At 45.6% G+C, this 22,656-nt stretch overlaps 1 gene segment (V, D, J or C); it reads left to right on the top strand.

Annotated features, from left to right (window-relative positions):
* The window catches only part of LOC140898634 (T-cell receptor beta-2 chain C region-like), a 131,649-nt gene that overhangs the window by 29,983 nt on the left and 79,010 nt on the right, over nt 1-22,656 (top strand). The window contains 1 exon segment of the C gene segment in view: nt 3,790-3,809. Within this exon segment, the coding sequence occupies nt 3,790-3,809 (20 nt within the window).

Below are 22,656 nucleotides of genomic sequence, written 5' to 3'. Positions count from 1 at the left end.
ACTTGCATTTCCAGTTCTGTCTTGTCTCTCCCTTATCCCTGCTATAACACCCCATGCTTCCCCCAAATTCCGACCCTTCTTCCAAGTCTCCATGTTTTTGACTTACCTTTGGCCTTTGGTCACCTGCCCCCTTCAAACCTAGTTTAAAGCCCTCCTCACTAAGTTAGCCAGTCTGTATCCAAATAGGTTCTTCCCCTTCCTTGATAGGTGGACCCTATCTCTGCTTAGCAGTCCTTCTTCCTGGAACGGCATCCCGAGGACAAGGAAGACAAAGCCCTCCTGGAAACACCACCCTCGCAGTCAGGCATTCACCTCCAGGATGCATCTGTCTCTGCCTAGGACAATACCCTCGACCGGAAGGATCAAAGAGAACACCACCTGTGCACCCAACTCCTTCACCCATACTCCCAGAGCCCTGTAGTCACTTCTGATCTGCTGAGAGTCATACCTTGCAGTATCATTAGTGCCCACATGGATGAGTAGCATGGGGTAGTAGTCAGAGGGCCGGATGATCCTCGATAATCCCTCCGTAAGGTCTCAGATATGGGCCCCTGGCAGGCAGCATACCTCCCAGGATGCCATGTCAGGGCGAAAGATGGGTACTTCCATCCTCCTCAGAAGAGAGTCACCAACCACCACTATCCTACGTATTCCTGCTGGGAGTGGTGGCAGTTGATCATTTGAGGCAGTTGATCATTTTTCTGTATTATTCCCTATGCACAGGCAAAGAGTAACATTGTGGAAGAGTACAGGCCTGAAACAGGAATGAAAAAGCAGGCAGCACAAGCACAGGCTTCATCTATACTTGGCACATCCACCCACCACCTCCTCACTAATGTACCTCACTCAAGAGGGTGGAGTCAGAGCTCATTCAAAAAGCCCTTTTTAGTGGTCGATCTCTCTGCTGAGATGATCGTTTAAGGTGTCATTGTGAAGTCACCCCTGTAGTCATGCCACATAGGCCTATTGACTTGCAGGTGATCTGTGTCTCAGCTGGGAATCAAGATCACCGCTCCCAGGGAGGGAGGAATATCCACAGGCCTCTCTGGTTCAGCTGTTGTGTCTGTGAGTGTCAGAGCCTGGAGCCAAACCACAAACAGACCCCTTCTGTTGTCTCCAGGTGTAGGAGAGGAACCAGCCCTACAGAGCAGTGCTGGGGGAACATCCCTGCTAGTGAGGCAGAGATGGGGATGCAAATAGTCTGGTACGTGTCCATCTGTTTCATGGCAGCAAGTAAGTCATTGGCTGAAAGGTGAATCCCCATCCCTGTGTTTGCAGGACACAGCTCTGAACATTTCCCTGTGTGACATTTCTTTTGTCACCATCTCACGTGTTTTGTCTCTTTCCCTCACAGGATGCTCAGGTGGTCAGATCAACCAAACCCAGAGTCTGGTCCTAGAAAAGGGACACCAAGCCCAGCTCATATGTAAACAAACCTATGGGCATAACAACATGTTCTGGTACCGGCAGGACCCAGGACAGGACTTGCAGCTGCTCTTCCTCTTTGTTCATGAAGAGCTAACAGACAAAGGCAATGTCACTGATCGATTCCAAGCTAAAAAGCTGCAGCCTGAGCGCCTTAGCTTGAACATTTCACCCGTGAAGCCAGAGGACTCAGCTGTGTATTTCTGTGCCAGCAGTCTAACACAGTGCTTCAGAGTCACCTCCTTCCCCTGCAAAAACCTCCTCCCCTTGCTACTGCAGCTCCCTTCCCAAAGAGGGGCTTCCCCCTGCATCTCTACCCACAACCAGTGCCGTAAGAGGGAGGAGAAGAGGAGGAAGTCTCAATCTATGTCAACACTATATGGGTACCTACAGGAATGAGGAGGGGATTAAGGCACACTCTTCTGGGTAAAAGGAAATGGGATAGGACAGCTCCCCTGGGAGATCCATGCAGGACACACAGGCTCAGCACTAATATAATCTGCCACTGTGTCCTGGCCCTGTGTCCATAGATACATCTGCCCCCCAAATCCTTAACTAACCAGTGGTGTGCAGCATCTGGGAGCAGAACCCACACTCTCCCACTCGAAAAGAGCAGGCCTCAGTCTGCCGAGTGAGCAGAGTTCAACCACTTGCTCTGCCCTCGGTGGGAACTGATAGAAACAGAAGGTTTGGCACATCCCACCCAGTAGGGGGCATCAGCACATACAGATAAAAAATGCATCATGGGGCATGTGGTCCTGTACACAGTCCTTAGTACCCTAGAAGACAGAGTCTCATAGCAGAGCAGTCATGGGAGCGGAAGAACGGCTGCATGGTGTTTGATCAGGAGCCCTCTGCCTTTGGATTTTCCATCAGTGCTGAGTGCACAAGAACATTTTTCTCTGTGGGGAGTAACACACTTCCATCTCCTTTGTTCTCTCCATGTTTGTCAGCACCCTTTCATCCTTGTCCCTCTCATGTTCCTTGTTCTCACTGACTTTCCATACCACCCCTTCCAAATGAAAAACTAAAACTGTATCTTAGTTCCTTAGTTAGTAAACTAAGAGTTGTAACTAACAGTTTACTTTTCAAATATTTAGATTGAAAGGTCCTTGGGGCAGGTGCCGTGTCTGTTTTATTTGTCTGTAAAGTGCATAGCACATTTTTGGACCCAATGGCTACGGCCATGTCTACATTGCACTTTTGTCAGTAAAACTTTTGTCACTCAGGGGTGGACAGCTCTCTCTTGCCAACAAAGAGCGGCAACACTGCGTACCTTACAGCGGCATGGCTATAGTGGCACAGCTGTGCCGCTGTAAGGTGCACAGTGTAGACATAGCCTTCGATTGTGTGTTTGAGTTTCTCTGTGACCACCATGAGACATCTTAAAGAGGATTTCAAAGGATTGGTTTTCAAAAGAAAGGTACTTAAGACTTTCTGAAAATCAGACTCCTTTACACTGTTTTAAGTTAAGTATACATTAGATATATCACTGGGTATTTTGGAAAATCTGTATGTCAGTTTATAATAATAATCAACTTCATTCAGTAGGTAGGTGATTCACTACATTAAGTTAATGGGGTACTTGGGACAGAGGAAAGATGCATTGTTAGAGTTTTGTCCTTTCAGAAGATACATTAACCCAAACTCCCCTTCTGTGGCTCTGGTGGGCTGTCTGGACAGACGTTAAAATTCCCCAGATCTTTTCTTAAGGAGATGGGGGATAACCCCAGTCCTTCAGGCTGTATCTACACTACAGAGCCTATGCTGGCCTAGCTATGTAGGTATAGCTATACTGACAGAGCCCCCTGGTGTAGACACAGCATACTCTGACATACTCTGACAGCAGGAGCTTTTCTGCCAGTGTAGGAACTCCCTCTCCCTGAATGAGATTAACTATGCTGACGAAAGCGTGCTTCTGTCTGCATAGCTGCATCTCACTGGGGTTTAGCCAGCATAGCTATGGCACTGGGGGCTGCTTTTATCACACCCCTGACTGACATAGCTATGCCGGTATAAGTATTAAATGTAGACCGAGCCTCCTTAAAATAGGTTATAAGCCTGAGGTTGCTGTGAGCTGATGCTCAGCAGAATGGCCTCTGCAGTGTCTACGCAGAGTCTATACTAGAATGCGCATTGAGCTGATTTCACAATCAGCTCATCCAAATAATGGGTTCCATCTCAGAGCTGGGAATCGAGATCACCTCTCAAGAGGGCCCAGCAGAATAAGCCTGAACCTTCTCAGAAGTCTCCCTTGGGTCTGCCTGTGCAGGAGCCAATGGTGGTGACAATGACAACAGGTCCCGCCTCTGTGTGCTGATAGAAGAGCCATATAAATGTCAGTGCTGGGGAACACCTCTAAAGATGGAAATGCAGATAGTCTGGTGCATGGCCATTTGTCTCTTAGGAGCAAGTAAGTTTTTGGCTAAGTCATGAAATCCTTGTCCTGGAGTTTGCAGGGTGCAGCTGTGGAGGTATCCCCATGAGCCACTGGTTTCACTGTGTCTCTCTCATGTGTTTTGTCTCCTTCCCACAGAAGGTGCAGATGTCCGCTTCAATCAGACACTGAGTCTGGTACTGGAGAGAGGAAAAATAGCGGACCTACACTGTGAACAAAATATTAATCATGATTACATGTACTGGTACCAGCAGCATCAGGGCAAAGGATTGCACCTGATCTATTATTCCTATGATACAGCTCAAGTAGAGCCAGGAAATATTTCTGAGAGATTCACAGCTGTCCGGCCACAAACTCAGCTCTTTCAGCTGAAAATCTCACCTGTGAAGCCAGAGGACTCGGCTGTGTATTTCTGCTCCAGCAGCTTAGACACAGTGCTTCAGAGTCACCTCCTCCCTCTACAAAAAACCACCTCCCCTTCCTGAACACCACTTCAGAAAGAGGAACGCCATCTCCCCATCTCCCACAGAGTAGGGAGGTGTGCTGCCACACAGAGGAAAATAGCTCCTGGTCTATATTAAGAGCTCCAGAGATGAGTAAACTTCCTATTATTACATAAGATGGTGCATTCCCCAGAGATCTCCAGCTCCCATTGTGACAGTCCTCTACTTTTTCAAGCACCACAAACCCCGACACAAACTGCCAAATCCAATACTAAGTCCACCCTAGCACCACTGTGATCCTGATCCCCTTTGTTCATTCCCCGTAGCCAAAGCCTCACCCCATCTTTCCCCCAAATAACCACTCAGGGTACGTCTTGACTGAAATTACAAGGTGTGATTGCAGCTCAAGATGACATACTCGAGTGACCTTTAATCTAGCTAGTTTAGGTCCTGGGGCAGTGAAGCTGCACTAGTGCAAGCTTCGATGTGGGCTAGCCCCACCAGTAATTACCCAGGGTTCTGGGCGGGTTTGTACTGAAACTCACATGGATGCAGCTTAACTACCCAAGTTAGTGAAATTAAAGCATGGCCATTCGTCTCTTGGGAACAGGGCTGTCCTTACCCATACGCAAAGTATGCAGCTGCGTAGGGCACTGGTGCCCTGCGCAGCTCCGTGCTGCTCCAGCCCCTGCTCTTCCCCAGGGCCCCTGCCCCTGCTCCGACCCACCCCCACCCCTTCCCCAAAGCCCCTCCCCCTGCTCCTCCCACCCCCGCCCCTTCCCAGCCCTGCCCCACACCCCTGAGGAGTGCAGCAGGAAGTGCAGTGGCCTGGCCCCAGCCACACCACCAGTGAGTGCTGGGGGGTGGTTCCCCCCTGTTCCCCAAGCCAGCCCCCCAGTGGAGGCCTGGGGCCCCACACACACCCCACGGGGGGGGGGGGGGTGGCTGTGTAGGGCCCCAGAATAGCTCGGGATGACCCTGCTTGGGAACATATATGTCACCTGCTGAGATATCAAACCTCATCCTTGTGTTCGCAGGATACAACTCTACTGCCATGAGCCATTTGCTTGACTGAGTACATCTCTTGTATTTTGTCTTTTTCCCTTCTCAGGACACATAGGGAGTCTGGCAATGGAGAGAGAACAGTGAGGCCATCTGTCTTGGAAACTAAATGATAGGTATGATAGTCTACCTGGTACTAGCAGCCTCTGTGAAGGGCTCTGCAATTCACCTCCTGGTCTGAGACCATAGAATATGTAGAGAAATGTGGTGTTCCAGTGGGATTTGCAGATGCTCACTGGGACATCCGGTTCTTTCAGTCAAATCCGTCTCTAACAAAGTGAATGACTCAGCTGTGTGTTTCTATACCAACATATAGACATATAGCACTTTAAGAGCTTCCTCCTGTGTAGTAGAACTTCTCCTCCCTTCTTTGGGAGAGCAGCTCTATCTCACCAGCCCTGCACACGAACAGGGCTGGAAGTGACACTGGCTATGCTCTAGATTAACCTTTAAAACAAGTAAGTTGCAACTGCAGATAAGTCAAGTTGCTTATGTAACACTGACAGACCCCAGTGGGCAGGATTGAACCCGGGACCTCAGGAGGGTTACACTTACACAGTGCTCCCAAAGCACTCCCTGCCATGTCTCCACCAGCTGTCTACTCCTGCACAGGCCCCTCAATGCCAAGCACCCAAATCCCTGCTCCAAAGTGCTGAAGCTGCTTACAATGCCTTCTTTACTTCTGGTCTTCATTTCTTCCAGACACTGAATCCTCACTTAACTACCAGTAACAACCAGGCCTTGTCTACACCTGGGGAAAAGGTGAGGTTTTTTTTTCCAGTTGTATTAGTGCAATCAGCTAGCTGCACTCCACAGAAATCCCACTTAATTCCAGTGCAAGCACAGTTTAATGCTTCTAGTTCAGTTTTATCAGATCCAGCCCAGGCTCATAAACTCCATCAGTTTAACATATGTTAAAGTACAATCGCTTTGTCCTGTCTTGAGTTTTAGGAGGTGTTAATTAGACTGAGCTAGGTAACTGGACTCAACTTCACACCTTTTAATCCTGATCTAAACAAGACCTCAGTTGACAAGCCCTATCTCATCTCCCCTAAGAAGCCCCCGAGGCAGCCCCAGCTGGTTAACCCTTACTCAGCCCTCCTAACAGACATCTCAAACCTTTACTCCCAGCTTGAACCTCCCCTTAACCACCTTGTAGGGGTCCCCGCTACCAAGTGGGGAGGGAGGCCACCCCGCCTCGCTGTATCAGGCAACAACACTTGGGGTTGAGTCTCACTGGTGGGGCCAAGCCATAAGCAGTCTATAGGTCTGTGGCTGCCTAGCAGAGGCAAAACAAGCAGTAACCATCTGATGCCCTCACCCCTCTTTGGCGGGGCAGAGCACTGAACAGTCTTTAGTCTAAGCATCCTGGCTTAGGCAGCCAGCAAACACACAGTATAGGGCTCTAGCCCTGTACACAGGGCAGAGCATGAGCAGTCTTTAGCCCACAGGCTCCAGCTGGGGCTGACAACACTTAAGAGTCTAGCACGCCCTGGCACTCAGACAGGGCAGAGCAACAAGAGATTTGGCATATTAATTCAGGCAGACCGCAGTCAAAGGTAGGCCTGTTGGGGTGGCAGACGGTATGGGGGACACCCGTCTCCACCATATCCCAGCCCAGGGCCCTAACAGTGGTGGAGTGGTCTGCCACTAGGTCGGGGGGAGGATCCATACAAAACCCGCTAACTCATGCTCTGGCAACAAAACCGGACTACAGTCTGGTTACCCTGGGCTACTTCCTACCACAGTCTGGGTGGGGAAGTCTGAGGTCCAAAGGTCCTCTGGGTACACAATGGACAGCCATCCTGGTGACTCCTTTCCAGGGACAGTCTCCTTCAGGGGCAGGACACTGCAAAGCACAGATTCAGCTCCAGGGTTCTGCAGCAAAGTGAGACATCTGTCTCTTAACTTGGCTCCCATTCAACTGAGCTGCAGAGCCCTCCCTTTCTACTTCCTGTCCCAACCTGGTACTTCTGGTGAGGCCGGTTCAACTCCACCCTACAGGGGGAGTGTAGTGGTCCCTCATTCTCAAGTGCAGAAGAAGATAGGTCGCTCTGCCTCATTACACACCTCTTAAAGAGCATACTGTTCCTTTCTCCACCAGCTGGATGTCTTCTAAATGTCATTAGGCACCATTTCTGAGGGTGGATTTGATAAAGTGCCAGGTGCACAAGAGAAAAATGACACACACCAGAACTTTGTTTTCTTTTCATTAAAAAATAGTAACATACAATCACATAAAAACTTATGGAGAGAGCAGATCTGACAAACCCTGTACAACGAAAATTCACTCAGTATGTGTATGTATGTTTTTTCTCATCATTGTTCCATGTATGGCCCCAGGCCTTATTTTCTGCACATTGTTCAAACCTTGTTCTGAAGAAAGGATTTTAAATTTCTTCATGTTTTTTCCTAGGGTGCTCATCACTACAGCACCTGAGTGCTTCACATTGACTGATTTATTTCCACAAGAGCCCTGTGAGGAGAGGGAGTATTATCTCCATTTTATAGATCAGAAGTCTGAGACCCAGAGAGATTAAGGTAAAAACTTTTCACTAATTGGGGGGGAGGGGCAGTTTGAAATGCCTAGCTCCTGATTTTTCAGAGTACTTAGAATATCAGGGTTGGAAGGGCCCTCAGGAGGTCGTCTAGTCCAACCCCCTGCTCAAAGCAGGACCAATCCCCAATTTTTGCCCCAGATCCCTAGATGGCTCCCTCAAGAACTGAACTTACAACCCTGGGTTTAGCAGGCCAATGCTCAAACCACTGAACTATCCCTCCCCCCTACTTAGCATGTTGTAGCACTTCATATGTTCAAGCATAGTTCCCTTAGGCTTCGTTGCATCTGTGATTGCTCTGCACCTCTGCAAATCAGAACCCAGATTCTCAAGTCGGGCATTCTGAAAATAGGGAAGCCTGGTTTAAGTGACTTACCCAGCATCACAGAGGAACTCTGTGGCAGAAGCTGGGATGAATCCAGTGCACCAGGGTAGCATTTAAGTTCCTTAATCATTAGACTGTCCTTTCCTTCTTGCAATCCCTGTCCTCATTCACTACACACATTCTTGTTTCTGCAACAAATGAGGCAGACAACAGGTTCACCTACTCCACAACCTTGATTCATCCCCAGAATAGGTCCATCCTGTGCACTGAATGAGGCCAAGATCCTGTAGGACATTCCACCATGAGTATCAAAGGTCATCAAAGGGAGTGTGGCCACGCATCCTTACCACTGGGCCCTACAGTGGTGAATACCCTTCACCTAATCTTCCTGCTCCTCCCACGATCCCCCCAGAAAAAAGCCCATCCCTCAAGAGATATGCCCCTCATTTTATCTAATTTGTAGTGGGGTATCGAAACGGAAGGGGTTAAAGGACAATACTGGGCCCAGCTAGCCTTGCCCCTCCAACCCTGCAGAACATGTTCCAGCTGGAAGCAGGTTTGAAAAGGGAACAGCCCCGCTCAGAAGGCTGGAGGCTGGGGAGGAATACAGACCTATCCTGAAGGCTCATGACAAAAGGAGCTAGAGACACCTCGCTGAAGTATCAGGACTGTATGCTGAGCCCAGTTGGGGCTGATGGTTGGATTTCCTTTTTATTTTTCCTTATCTGGGGTCAGAAGCGCAGGGGGCAGTGGTAGGAAGCGACCCAGGGAGGGTAACTCAGAGGGTCCAGGGTGAATGCTGCTGACCCTCCTAGGGCTCTGGGTCAGAGGCTGGTGGAGTGGGTGGGCCTGGGCTCCCCTACTACTATCCCACAACTGACTGGACACTAACCACTAGGCCAAACAGCTCACCAAGGACCCTACTACATCATTCCATCACCAAAACACTCCCACACCCCTCACATCATCCTCATTCCATCACACACATGCCCAAACACCATTTTTTTCTCCCTTTTGTTGCTCTCTCCCACAGCTCTGTGACAACACTTAGTTGCCCTGGTTTCTATATATAAAATCTGGTGACCATGTGCATCACAGATGGCTATGACATCACAGATCAAATGTACTGATGTGTTGTTTGGTACTGATATATTGTATTCTTTATTGTATTGGTATATTGATATATTCTATTGATTTGTTGTATTTTATTGATTATTATATTGTAATGATGCATTGCATAGATTATTATATTGCTATACAATACTGTACTAAAGTTTAGATTGTGTTGTATTGATATACTGATGTATAGTATTGTATAGATGTATTTTATGGTATTCATATACTGATGTATATATTGATGTATTATTGTTTTGATGTAGTCCATTGCATTGATTATCATATAATATTGCATAGATTATTGTAAGGATATATTGCATTGCATTAATTTTTATATTGTAGTGATGTGTAATATTATATTGATGCATATATGTACTGTTTTTATTGCTATATTAATGTATTGATTGTATTTATGTATTGTATAAAAGTAGTCTATCGATGTATGTCATTTTATTAATGTATCAATGTATTTTATTGATGTTGTATTCTGTATTGATATTTTAACTATATATTGTATAGACGTATTGTATGTAATATACTGATATATTGTATTGATTATTGATGTACTGGTGTATTCTATTCCATTGATTACACTTTCCATGTTGCATTTATTGTATTGTAATGATGGTTAATATTGTATTTTATTATGTAGAATTATTGTACTGATGTATTATATTGATGTACTGGAGTATTACATTCCATCCGATGAAGTGAGCTGTAGCTCACGAAAACTTATGCTCCATTAAATTGCTTAGTCTCTAAGATGCCACACGTATTCCTGTTCTTTTTGAGAATATGAACTAACACGACTGCTGCTCTGAAACATTCCATCAATGTATTTTATGGGTGTATTATATTGTGCTGATTATTGACATATTGATGGGTTAATATACTGTGATGTACTGAAGTTCTAGAATATTGGCTTGTCTTGGTGGATTGTATTCATGTAATAATATACTTCCTCCATATAGTGTATTTATATACTGATGGATTGATTTGGATAAATTTTAAAGAATATTTTAAAGAATCCTTATTGAGGTTACAGAGACAAACCATCCTGATGTGTAGAAAGAATAGTAAATATGGCAGACAACCAGCTTGTCTTAACAGTGAAATCCTTGCTGCTCTTAAATAAATAAATAAAAAGCTTACAAGAAGTGGAAGATTGGACAAATGACCAGGGATGAGTATAAAAATATTGCGTGGGCTTGCAGGACTGAAATCAGGAAGGCCAAATCACACCTGGAGTTGCAGCTAGCAAGAGATGTTAAGAGTAACAAGAAGGGTTTCTTCAGGTGTGTTAGCAACAAGAAGAAAGTCAAGGAAAGTGTGGGCCCCTTACGGAATGGGGGAGGCAACCTAGTGACAGAGGATGTGGAAAAAGCTAATGTACTCAATGCTTTTTTTGCCTCTGTCTTCACGAACAAGGTCAGCTCCCAGACTGCTGCACTGAGCAGCACAGCATGGGAAGAAGGTGATCAGCCCTCTGTGGAGAAAGAAGTGGTTCGGGACTATTTAGAAAAGCTGGATGAGCACAAGTCCATGGGGCCGGATGCGTTGCATCCGAGAGTGATAAAGGAGTTGGCGGATGTGATTGCAGAGCCATTGGCCATTATCTTTGAAAACTCATGGCGATCAGGGGAGGTCCCAGATGACTGGAAAAAGGCTAACGTAGTGCCCATCTTTAAAAAAGGGAAGAAGGAGGATCCTGGGAACTACAGGCCAGTCAGCCTCACCTCAGTCCCTGGAAAAATCATGGAGCAGGTCCTCAAGGAATCAATTCTGAAGCACTTAGAGGAGAGGAAAGTGAACAGGAACAGTCAGCATGGATTCACCAAGGGCAAGTCATGTCTGACTAATCTAATTGCCTTCTATGATGAGATAACTGGCTCTGTGGATGAAGGGAAAGCAGTGGACGTGTTGTTCCTTGACTTTAGCAAAGCTTTTGACACGGTCTCCCACAGTATTCTTGCCAGCAAGTTAAAGAAGTATGGGCTGGATGAATGGACTATAAGGTGGGTAGAAAGCTGGCTAGATTGTCGGGCTCAACGGATAGTGATCAATGGCTCCATGTCTAGTTGGTAGCCGGTATCAAGTGGAGTGCCCCAGGGGTCAGTCCTGGGGCCAGTTTTGTTCAATATCTTCATAAATGATCTGGAGGATGGTGTGGATTGCACCCTCAGCAAGTTTGCAGATGACACTAAACTGGGAGGAGAGGTAGATACGCTGGAGGGTAGGGATAGGATACAGAGGGACCTAGACAAATTGGAGGATTGGGCCAAAAGAAATCTGATGAGGTTCAACAAGGACAAGTGCAGAGTCCTGCACTTAGGATGGAAGAATCCAATGCACCGCTACAGACTAGGGACCGAATGGCTCAGCAGCAGTTCTGCAGAAAAGGACCTAGGGGTGACAGTGGACGAGAAGCTGGATATGAGTCAACAGTGTGCCCTTGTTGCCAAGAAGGCCAATGGCATTTTGGAATGTATAAGTAGGGGCATTGCCAGCAGATTGAGGGATGTGATCGTTCCCCTCTATTCGACACTGGTGAGGCCTCATCTGGAGTACTGTGTCCAGTTTTGGGCCCCACACTACAAGAAGGATGTGAAAAATTGGAAAGAGTCCAGCAGAGGGCAACAAAAATGATTAGGGGACTGGAACACATTACTTATGAGGATAGGCTGAGGGAACTGGGGATGTTTAGTCTTCAGAAGAGAAGAATGAGGGGGGATTTGATAGCTGCTTTCAACTACCTGAAAGAGGGTTCCAAAGAGGATGGCTCTAGACTGTTCTCAGTGGTAGCAGATGACAGAACAAGGAGTAAAAAGAAAAGGAGTACTTGTGGCACCTTAGAGACTAACCAATTTATTTGAGCATAAGCTTTCTGAAACAGAACAAGGAGTAATGATCTCAAGTTGCAGTGGGAGAGATTTAGGTTGGATATTAGGAAAAACTTTTTCACTAGGAGTGTGATGAAACACTGGAATGCGTTACCTAAGGAGGTGGTCGAATCTCCCTCCCTAGAAGTTTTTAAAGTCAGGCTTGACAAAGACCTGGCTGGGATGATTTAGTCGGGGATCGGTCCTGCTTTGAGCAGGGGGTTGGACTAGATGACCTCCTGAGGTCCCTTCCAACCCTGATATTCTATTAAATGGATTAAGTTGATGGAGTGTATTGTAGTGATATACTGATATATTTAACTGATGTGTTGTATTGATGTATTGCTGTAGTCTCTTGTATTGATGTATTCTAGAGTGTAGATTATTGAATTATATTGCATTGAAATAATGTATTATAGAATCATAGAATATCAGGGTTGGAAGGGACCTCAGGAGGTCATCTAGTCCAACCCCTTGCTCAAAGCAGGACCAATCCCCAATTTTTGCCCCAGATCCCAAATGACCCCCTCAAGGATTGAACTCACAACCCTGGGTTTAGCAGGCCAATGATCAAACCACTGAGCTATCCCTCCCCCCATAACTAGTATCGTATTGAACTGATATGTCTTGTCTAGATGTATTCATGTATTGCATTAAAGATATATATTGATTCATCTGTTGCATTATATTGATATAATTATGTATTGTATTGTTAAACTGTCCTGGTGTATTGAATTATTGTATTGTATTGGTGTATCACATTAATTATTGTAAAAAGAAAAGGAGTACTTGTGGCACCTTAGAGACTAACAAATTTATTGGAGCATAAGCTTTCGTGAGCTACAGCTCACTTCATCGGATTATTGTATTATATTACACTGATTATTATACTAATAATTTTGTATTGCATTGTTTATTGTATTTTATAGATGTATAACATTCTACTGATATATAGCTTTATTGAAATAAATATATGTATTTATGTGTTGAATTACATGTATTGCATTGATGTATTGTGCTGTACTGACATATTTTATTGATGAGTGCATGTATTGTATTGGGCTGATGTATTAATGTATCAAAGTCTTGCATTTATTATTGTATAGTACTGGTGTATTACATAGATTATTCTATTGTATTGTATTATATTACATTAATGTAATCTATTGATATATTGTATCGCATTGTTTTATGCTGTATTGGTGGATTGTTGTAGCATACTGAAGTGATGAACTGATGGATTGTTTTGTATTCTACCATGAATGTTATTCATGTATTGATATACTGCATGATTAATTGTATTGGTGTATTGAAGTATTGTGTTGATGGATTGTTTTGTATTGATGTATTTTACTAATGTGCTGTATTGCATTGACTTATTATACTCAGGTATAATATTGTACTGGTGTTTGCATGTATTTCATTGTATGGTATTGTATTAATGAATTCTATAGATTTGTATTATCATATTCATATGTAGTAATTTATTGTATTGATGTATTGCATTATAGTACATTGATTATTGTAATGATGAATTCTAGTTGTATTATATTGCAGATGTATATAGGTATTGTAGTTTATAGATATATTAACATATTGATACTTTATATTGATGTATATTAATGGAGAGCTAAAGAAACTTAGATGTGGCATTGTCAGTGGTTAGGGTACTCCCCTGGGATGTGGCGGCCCCCTGTACAAGACGTTCCTTCACTTCAAGGGAAGAAAGGATTTGAACAGGGCTCTGCCATGTGTCAGGTGAGTGCCCGTGCCACTGAGGTATGGGATAGTCTTATACAGGTACTGCCTCACTCTCTCCTTTTGAAAATGTCACACTTTGGATAAATAATCAAAGAACCACTGGTCCAGATAACAAGAGAGCATAACTCAGTAGCCTGGCGATTAGAGCACTTGGGAAGTGAATGACCTAGTCCCCCGACTCCAATGACTTTTCAGAATTATTATTCACAATGGAGCAGCTTTAACAGGAAGGCATGAGGGAAACTCCAAACCAGAATATCCTGTTGTCCAGTGACTAGGGCATTCACCCAACAGGTAGCAAATTCCTTCTTCCTGCTCGGTGGAGGAGGGTTTGAACCAGGAGTCTCCCACATTCCAACCAGTGGGCTAAAAGGGATGAGGGAAGTCTTTCTTCTCACCCACCCGCTATAAGCTTGCCTATAAGTGCCTGAGCTGGTAAGTGAATTCTGAGCACATTTACTGGATCAGGCCTTGCTGGCAAGTTAGGCAAAGGAATACCTTTCTTCCCTAGGTCTTGCATATCTCGGGGGCTTAGGCAGCTGGATGCCTGGTGTAGGGCAAGAGTGTGCATGCACATAGTCACTGAAGGAACTGCTACTGCAAAAATTTAGCTGCTGGTCAAGGTTAAGTGCCTATGGTGTTCGGTGGCTGCCAAGCAGGGATTTTGTGAATTCCATTGGGGCCTGATTCTGGGATTAGGCAACTAAGCCATTTTCTGAATCTAGCCTATAACTTATAGATTCATAGATGGTTAGGATTGGAAGGGACCTTAGGAGGTCATCTAGTCCAACCCCCTGCTTGAAGCAGGACCAATCCCCAATTTTTGCCCCAGATCCCTAAATGGCCCCCTCAAGGATTGAACTCACAACCCTGGGTTTAGCAGGCCAATGCTCAAACCACTGAGCTATCCCTCCCCCCCCATACTATAAAACTTATAGTATTGATGTATGGTATAGATTAATTATATTGATGTATATGTATTGAGTATCTACTTATTGATGCATTAATGTATTGTGTTGATATATTGTTGAGACCATTGATATATTGTATCCTGTTAATGTATTCATTGATTAAATGCTTTCCTGTATTGTATAGAATTGATTATTGTATTATATTGCATTGATTATTGTATTGTAATGATGTATGGGTGCATCCTATGGGATCTGTCCGAGAGGAGGTATGTTAAGTACTGCATTAGGAGGGCTGTGTTGGTGAGTATCTAAGTGTCCATTCCGGGGACAGTTTGTCAGTTTGACCGTGTGCTTGATTGTTTGAAAAGTGTGAATTGGGAGTGCTTTGTTCAGGTGGGCCTTGAGTGGGCCTGATTGTCATAAAAAGGCAGCCACTTGCGAACCAGCTGAGTGGCGAACGGAGAGAGTTAGACTGGGAGTTCACCTGGGGAGAGCCCCCTGAGGCTTTCATCTTGCAGGCTTCTCTCAGTAGTCACTTCAACAGCTGAGGAAGCTCATAGAAGGAAGGTAATATGGATGGTGAGCAATCAGCTGTTCTGACCTGCACAGGATGTGCCATGTTTGTCTTTCTTCTACAGGACAGAAGTGACTTTGTCTGTACAAAGTGCAAGCTGGTCTCCATATTGGAAGAGAAGGTTCAAGGTCTGGAGAAACAAGTATCAACCCTGCATTGCATAAGAGAAAATGAAGATTTCCTAGACAGATATCAAGATATGCTTCTATGGTCACAATGTTCTGAAGATTGAGAGCAGGCTGCGCAGCAGGGACAGAAGGACAGTCAAGAAATTTGCCAGCATGTGACCTCCAGAAGAAGAAAGAGGAGCATCCATGTACCAGCAATGCTGATACAGGTGAGCAACCATTTTCATGTTCTCTCCACGGGTACTAGTGCCGAGAGTGGACTAGATGATACATCTGAGGGAAGGGTGCAGAAGGAGACTTTGCCGATTGGAAGGCATGAGATGCACTGTCCTAGGGACGATGGTTCCATGACCACCGCTCCAAAAGGGAAGGAGGTGGGTGTTGGTGTTCGGGGACTCCCTCCTAAGGGGGACTGAGTCATAGAATCATAGAATCATAGAATATCAGGGTTGGAAGGGACCCCAGAAGGTCATCTAGTCCAACTCCCTGCTCGAAGCAGGACCAATTCCCAGTTAAATCATCCCAGCCAGGGCTTTGTCAAGCCTGACCTTAAAAACCTCTAAGGAAGGAGATTCTACCACCTCCCTAGGTAACGCATTCCAGTGTTTCACCACCCTCTTAGTGAAAAAGTTTTTCCTAATATCCAATCTAAACCTCCCCCACTGCAACTTGAGACCATTACTCCTCGTTCTGTCATCTGCTACCATTGAGAACAGTCTAGAGCCATCCTCTTTGGAACCCCCTTTTAGGTAGTTGAAAGCAGCTATCAAATCCCCCCTCATTCTTCTCTTCTGCAGGCTGAACAATCCCAGCTCCCTCAGCCTCTCCTCATAAGTCATGTGTTCTAGACCCCTAATCATTTTTGTTGCCCTTCGCTGGACTCTCTCCAATTTATCCACATCCTTCTTGAAGTGTGGGGCCCAAAACTGGAAACAGTACTCCAGATGAGGCCTCACCAATGTCGAATAGAGGGGAACGATCACATCCCTCGATCTGCTCGCTGTGCCCCTACTTATACATCCCAAAATGCCATTGGCCTTCTTGGCAACAAGGGCACACTGCTGACTCATATCCAGCTTCTCGTCCACTGTCACCCCTAGGTCCTTTTCCGCAGAACTGCTGCCTAGCCATTCGGTCCCTAGTCTGTAGCGGTGCATTGGATTCTTCCATCCTAAGTGCACTTATCCTTATTGAACCTCATCAGATTTCTTTTGGCCCAATCCTCCAATTTGTCTAGGTCCTTCTGTATCCTATCCCTCCCCTCCAGCGTATCTACCACTCCTCCCAGTTTAGTATCATCCGCAAATTTCCTGAGAGTGCAATCCACACCATCCTCCAGATCATTTATGAAGATACTGAACAAAACCGGCCCCAGGACCGACCCTTGGGGCACTCCACTTGATACCGGCTGCCAACTAGACATGGAGCCATTGATCACTACCCGTTGAGCCCGACAATCTAGCCAGCTTTCTACCCACCTTATAGTGCATTCATCCAGCCCATACTTCCTTAACTTGCTGACAAGAATACTGTGGGAGACCGTGTCAAAAGCTTTGCTAAAGTCAAGAAACAATACATCCACTGCTTTCCCTTCATCCACAGAACCAGTAATGTCATCATAAAAGGCGATTAGATTAGTTAGGCATGACCTTCCCTTGGTGAATCCATGCTGGCTGTTCCTGATCACTTTCCTCTCCTTTCCTGAGTCATCTATCTGCTGACCCGACCGGGAAAACCGAGAAGTCTGCTGCTTGCCAAGAGCTAGGATTCATGATGTGACAGAGAAACTGCAGAGACTCATCAAGCCCTCGGACCGCTACCCCTTCCTGCTTTTTCACGTGGGCACCAATGATACTGCCAAGAATGACCTTGAGCAGACCACTGCATACTACGTGGCTCTGGGAAGAAGGATAAAGGAGTTTGAGGCGCAAGTGGTCTTCTCGTCCATTCTTCCTGTGGAAGGAAAAGGCCTGGGTAGAGACTGTCGAATCCTGGAAGTCTATGAGTGGCTACGAGGAGGTGTCAGACAGAAGGCTTTGGATTCTTTGACCGTGGGATGGTGTTCCAAGAAGGAGGAGTGCTAGGCAGAAATGGGCTCCACCTAACGAAGAGACAGAAGAACATTGTCGCAAGCAGGCTGGCTAACCAAGTGAGGAGGGCTTTAAACTCGGTTCACCGGGGGAAGGAGACCAAAGCCCTGAGGTAAGTGGGGAAGTGGGATACCAGGAGGAAGCAAAAGAGGGAAGGACTCCTCCATCATACTGAGAAAGCAGAATGATCAGCGAGTTATCTTAAGTGCCTAGACACAAAGACAAGAAGCCTGGGAAAGAAGCAGGGAGAACTGGAAGTCCTGGCACAGTCAAGGAATTATGATGTGATTGGAATAACAGAAACTTGGTGGGATAACTCACATACTGGAGTACTGTCATGGGTGGATGGATATAAACTGTTCAGGAAGGACAGGCAGGGCAGAAAAGATGCGGGAGTTGCATTGTATGTAAGAGAGCACTATGACTGCTCAGAGCTGCGGTATGAAACTGCAGAAAAACCTGAGAGTCTCTGGACTACGTTTAGAAGTGTGAGCAACAAGGGTGATGTCATGGTGGGAGTCTGCTATAGACCACAAGACCAGGGGGATGAGATGGGCAACGCTTTCTTCTGGCAACTAACAGAAGTTACTAGATCACAGGCCTTGGTTCTCATGCACCTGGAAAAGAATGTGAACCAGTCACCCATGATCTGCACAAGCTGGCAACTAACAAGAATGACCCCCATTTGTGTGACTTCATTGAAACTCAATGAAGAGTTGTGACTTCAATCACCCTGATATCTGCTGGGAGGGCAATACAGTGGTGCACAGACAATCCAGGAACTTTTTGGAAAGTGTAGGGGACAATTTCCTGGTGCAAGTGCTGGAGGAACCAACTAGGGGGCAGAGCTCTTCTTGACCTGCTGCTCACAAACATGGAAGAATTAGTAGGGGAAGCAAAAGAGGATGGGAACTTGGGAGGCAGTAACCATAAGATGGTCAAGTTCAGGATCCTGACACAGGGAAGAAAGGAGACCAGCCGAATACGGACCCTAGACTTCAGAAAAGCAGACTTTGACTCCCTCAGGGAACTGATTGGCAGGATCCCATGGGAGAATAACATGAGTGGGAAAGGAGTCCATGGGAGCTGGCTGTATTTTAAAGAATCCTTATTGAGGGTACAGGAACAAACCATCCCGATGTGTAGAAAGAATAGTAAATATGGCAGGCGACCAGCTTGGCTTAACGGTGAAATCCTTGCTGATCTTAAAGCCAAAAAAGAAGCTTATAAGAAGAGGAAGCTTGGGCAAATGACCAGGGAGGAGTATAAAAATATTGCTCAGGCAAGCAGAAGCGAAATCAGGAAGGCCAAATCACTCTTGGAGTTGTAGCTAGCAAGAGATGTTAAGAATAACAAGAAGGGTTTCTTCAGGTGTGTTAGCAACAAGAAGAAAGTCAAGGGAAGTTTGGGCCCCTTAGTGAATGAGGGAGGCGACCTAGTGACAGAGGATGTGGAAAAAGCGAATGTACTCAATGCTTTTTTTGCCTCTGTCGTCACGAACAAGATCAACTCCCAGACTACTGCACAGGGCAGCACAGTATGGAGAGGAGGTGACCAGCCTTCTGTGGAGAAAGAAGCAGTCGGGGGAATAGCTCAGTGGTTTGAGCATTGGCCTGCTAAACCCAGGGTTGTGAGTTCAATCACTGAGGGGGCCATTTAGGGATCTGGGGCAAAAATTGGGGATTGGTCTTGATTTGAGCAGGAGGTTGGACGAGATGACCTTCTGAGGTCCCTTCCAACCCTAGTATTCTATGATTGTATTTAGAAAAGCTGGGATGAGCACAAATCCATAGGGCCAGAGGCACTGCATCCGAGGGTGCTAAAGGAGTTGGCTGATGTGAATGCAGAGCGATTGGCCATTATCTTTGAAAACTCATGGTGATCGGGGAGGTCCTGGATGACTGGAAAAAGGCTAATGTCGTGCCCATCTTTAAAAAAGGGAAGAAGGAGGATCCTGGGAACTACAGGCCAGTCAGCCTCACCTCAGTCCCTGGAAAAATCATGGAGCAGGTTCTCAAGGAATCAATTCTGAAGCACTTAGAGGAGGGGAAAGTGATCAGGAACAGTAAGCATGGATTCATCAAGGCCAAGTCATGCCTGACCAACCTAATTGCCTTCTATGATGAGATAACTGGCTCTGTAGATGAGGGGAAAGCAGTGGACGTGTTATTTCTGGACTTTAGCAAAACTTTTGATATGGTCTCCCACAGTATTCTTGCTCGCAAGTTAAAGATGTGTGGGCTGGATAAATGGACTATAAGGTGGATGGAAATCTGGCTAGATCATCGGGTTCAACACGTAGTGATGAATGGCTCCATGTCTAGTTGGCAGCCGGTATCAAGTGCAGTGCCCCAAGGGTCGGTCCTGCGGCTGGTTTTGTTCAATATCTTCATTAATGATCTGGAGGATTGCTTGGATTGCACCATCAGCAAGTTTGCAGATGACACTAAACTGGGAGGAGTGGTAGATATGCTGGAAGGTAGGGATAGGATACAGAGGGACCTAGATAAATTGGAGGATTGGGCCAAAGGAAATCTGATGAGGTTCAACAAGCACAAGTGCAGAGTCCTGCACTTAGGAAGGAAGAATCCCATGCATTGCTACAGACTAGGCACCGAGTTGCTAGGCAGCAGTTCTACAGAAAAGGACCTAGGGGTTACAGTGGACAAGAAGCTCGATATGAGTCAACAGTGTGCCCTTGTTGCCAGGAAGGCTAACAGCATTTTGGGCTATGTAAGCATGAGCATTGCCAGCAGTTTGAGGGACGTGACCATTCCCCTCTATTTGGCATTGATGAGGCTTCATCTGGAGTACTGTGTCCAGTTTTGGGCCCCACACTACAAGAAGGATGTGGAAAAATTGGAAATCATCCAGCGAAGGGGAACAAAAATGATTAGGGGACTGGAACACATGACTTATGAGAAGCTGAGGGAACTGGGATTATTTAGTCTGCGGAAGAGAAGAATGAGGGGGGATTTGATAGCTGCTTTCAACTACCTGAAAGGGTTTCCAAAGAGGATGGATCTAGACTTTTCTCAGTGGTAGCAGATGACAGAACGAAGAGTAATGGTCTCAAGTTGCAGTGGGGGAGGTTTAGGTTGGATATTAGGAAAAACTTTTTGACAAGGAGGGTGGGAAAGCACTGGAATGTGTTACCTAGGGAGGTGGTGGAATCTTCTTCCTTTGAGATTTTTAAGGTCAGGCTTGACAAAGCCCTGGCTGGGATGATTTAGTTGGGGATTAGTCCTGCTTTGAGCAGGGCAGGACTAGATGACCTCCTGAAGTCTCTTCCAACCCTGATATTCTATGATTCTAAGAGGAAAACAAAGTGACAGAGGCAGAGACAAGCACCTACACCAACATAAGGGAAAGCAATAGCCTTGTGCCTTTATACCACTAAGCCCTGAGGAAGATCGGAGAGATAAAAGCCTTTGGAAACCTCACCAGATGCTCCCAGGCAGGCAAGAATCAGGAGGAACTTCATAGTGTTGAATTCAGTGAGCACTGTTGTCTGTGATAGGATTTGCTGGAGAAATCACCCCACTTTATACCTCCCAGAAGGTGTTATCTCCCCAACCCCAGACCCACCTGGCTCCCATTTCCCAGGGCACTGCATGAGCAAGGACAAAGTTAGTTCCTCTATCAGGTTTAGGAGGCAATAATGATAGCATTTCCAGGAAAGGAAAAAGCAAAAATCCACTTAACAACTCTGCTGATTAGCCTTCCCTATGCTGCAACCCACTTTCCCCCTGCTATTCCATTCCTGGGCTCCCCACACAGCCCTGCCAATGCCCCCCAGCCCTGCCCTGCAACTGTCCTGCTATTCTAATCATCGATTCCCCACACAACTCTGTCAATACCCCTCAGATCTCCTCTGCTATTCCAGTCCAGGGCTCCCCACACAGCCTATACTGAACCTTGTGCCCGAGGCTTAAACCAATCTCTAATATTAGTGATCAGGATGATAAATAGTCTAGGAAGCAGATTATTCCCCATCTGCCTACTGCAGGCTTCCTACACCTTTATCTGAAGCATCTGGTACTGGCCAGTGTTGTAGACACAATACAGGACTACATGGATCCCTTGTGTGCCTCTGTGCCTTTGTAACATTTTAAATGTAGACACAGCCTAAAATGGCTGTGATGCTGTATGGAATTGTAAGACACTTTATATTATTATTAATACCAATATTATAAAATTGCAGTGAATGGTGCCAAATTTGCTGTGTAAGGTGTCAGTGAAAATGTTATTTGCCAAGTATTATAAACTTGCTTATATGTTTGTATTACCTTTGTATTGTGAGTTGAAGATATGTATGATATTTCTATATTTCAAAACTTGTGCTATATTTCTTGGTGACATCCCCAAACAAAGTGGCATCAGTACTAAGCCTGCTTGATGGCATCAAAGGACATCAGCTGTAGAATGGACCCACTGAAAAAAGCCAGGGGCTACACCTTATGAGTCAGCAGGACTTGTAGGGGCATGCCTATGGACAAGCCACATGGCAAAAGGTGTAAAAGAAGCTGCATCATCTCCATTTTGTCTTCAACCCTGTTTCTTACCTCTGGAGTAACTTTTCTACAAACTGAAACACTGAACAAAGGACTGAATGAGCCATCCAAGTTTTGGATTATTCCAGGGGGACTTTCAAGCCAGCAAATTCACCTCTACTGCTAAGAACCTGATAATGGACTTTGAAGTCTCTGTATGTATCTGATTGCTTTACCATTTAACAACTCTTCTTGTACTTTCTTTTTTCTTTGTAATAAACCTCTAGTTTTAGACACTAAAGAATTGGCTGGTAGTGTGGTATTTTGAGTAAGATCCAAGCTAGTATTGACCTGGCAATGTGACTGGACCTCTGCGGTTCAGAAGAACATTTTATATATGTGAGCAGAGATTTTAAATAACTTCTCACTGTACTGGACCTAGGTGCTGATTGGGAGCCAGAGAACTGGAATGCAATAAAGGGGGCTGTGTGAT

The sequence above is a fragment of the Lepidochelys kempii genome, chromosome 1, assembly GCF_965140285.1.
Source record: "Lepidochelys kempii isolate rLepKem1 chromosome 1, rLepKem1.hap1, whole genome shotgun sequence".
NCBI classification, from domain to species: domain Eukaryota; kingdom Metazoa; phylum Chordata; order Testudines; family Cheloniidae; genus Lepidochelys; species Lepidochelys kempii.
The sequence above is the reverse complement of the archived record's forward strand: the minus strand, read 5'-3'. Positions and strand labels throughout refer to the sequence as shown.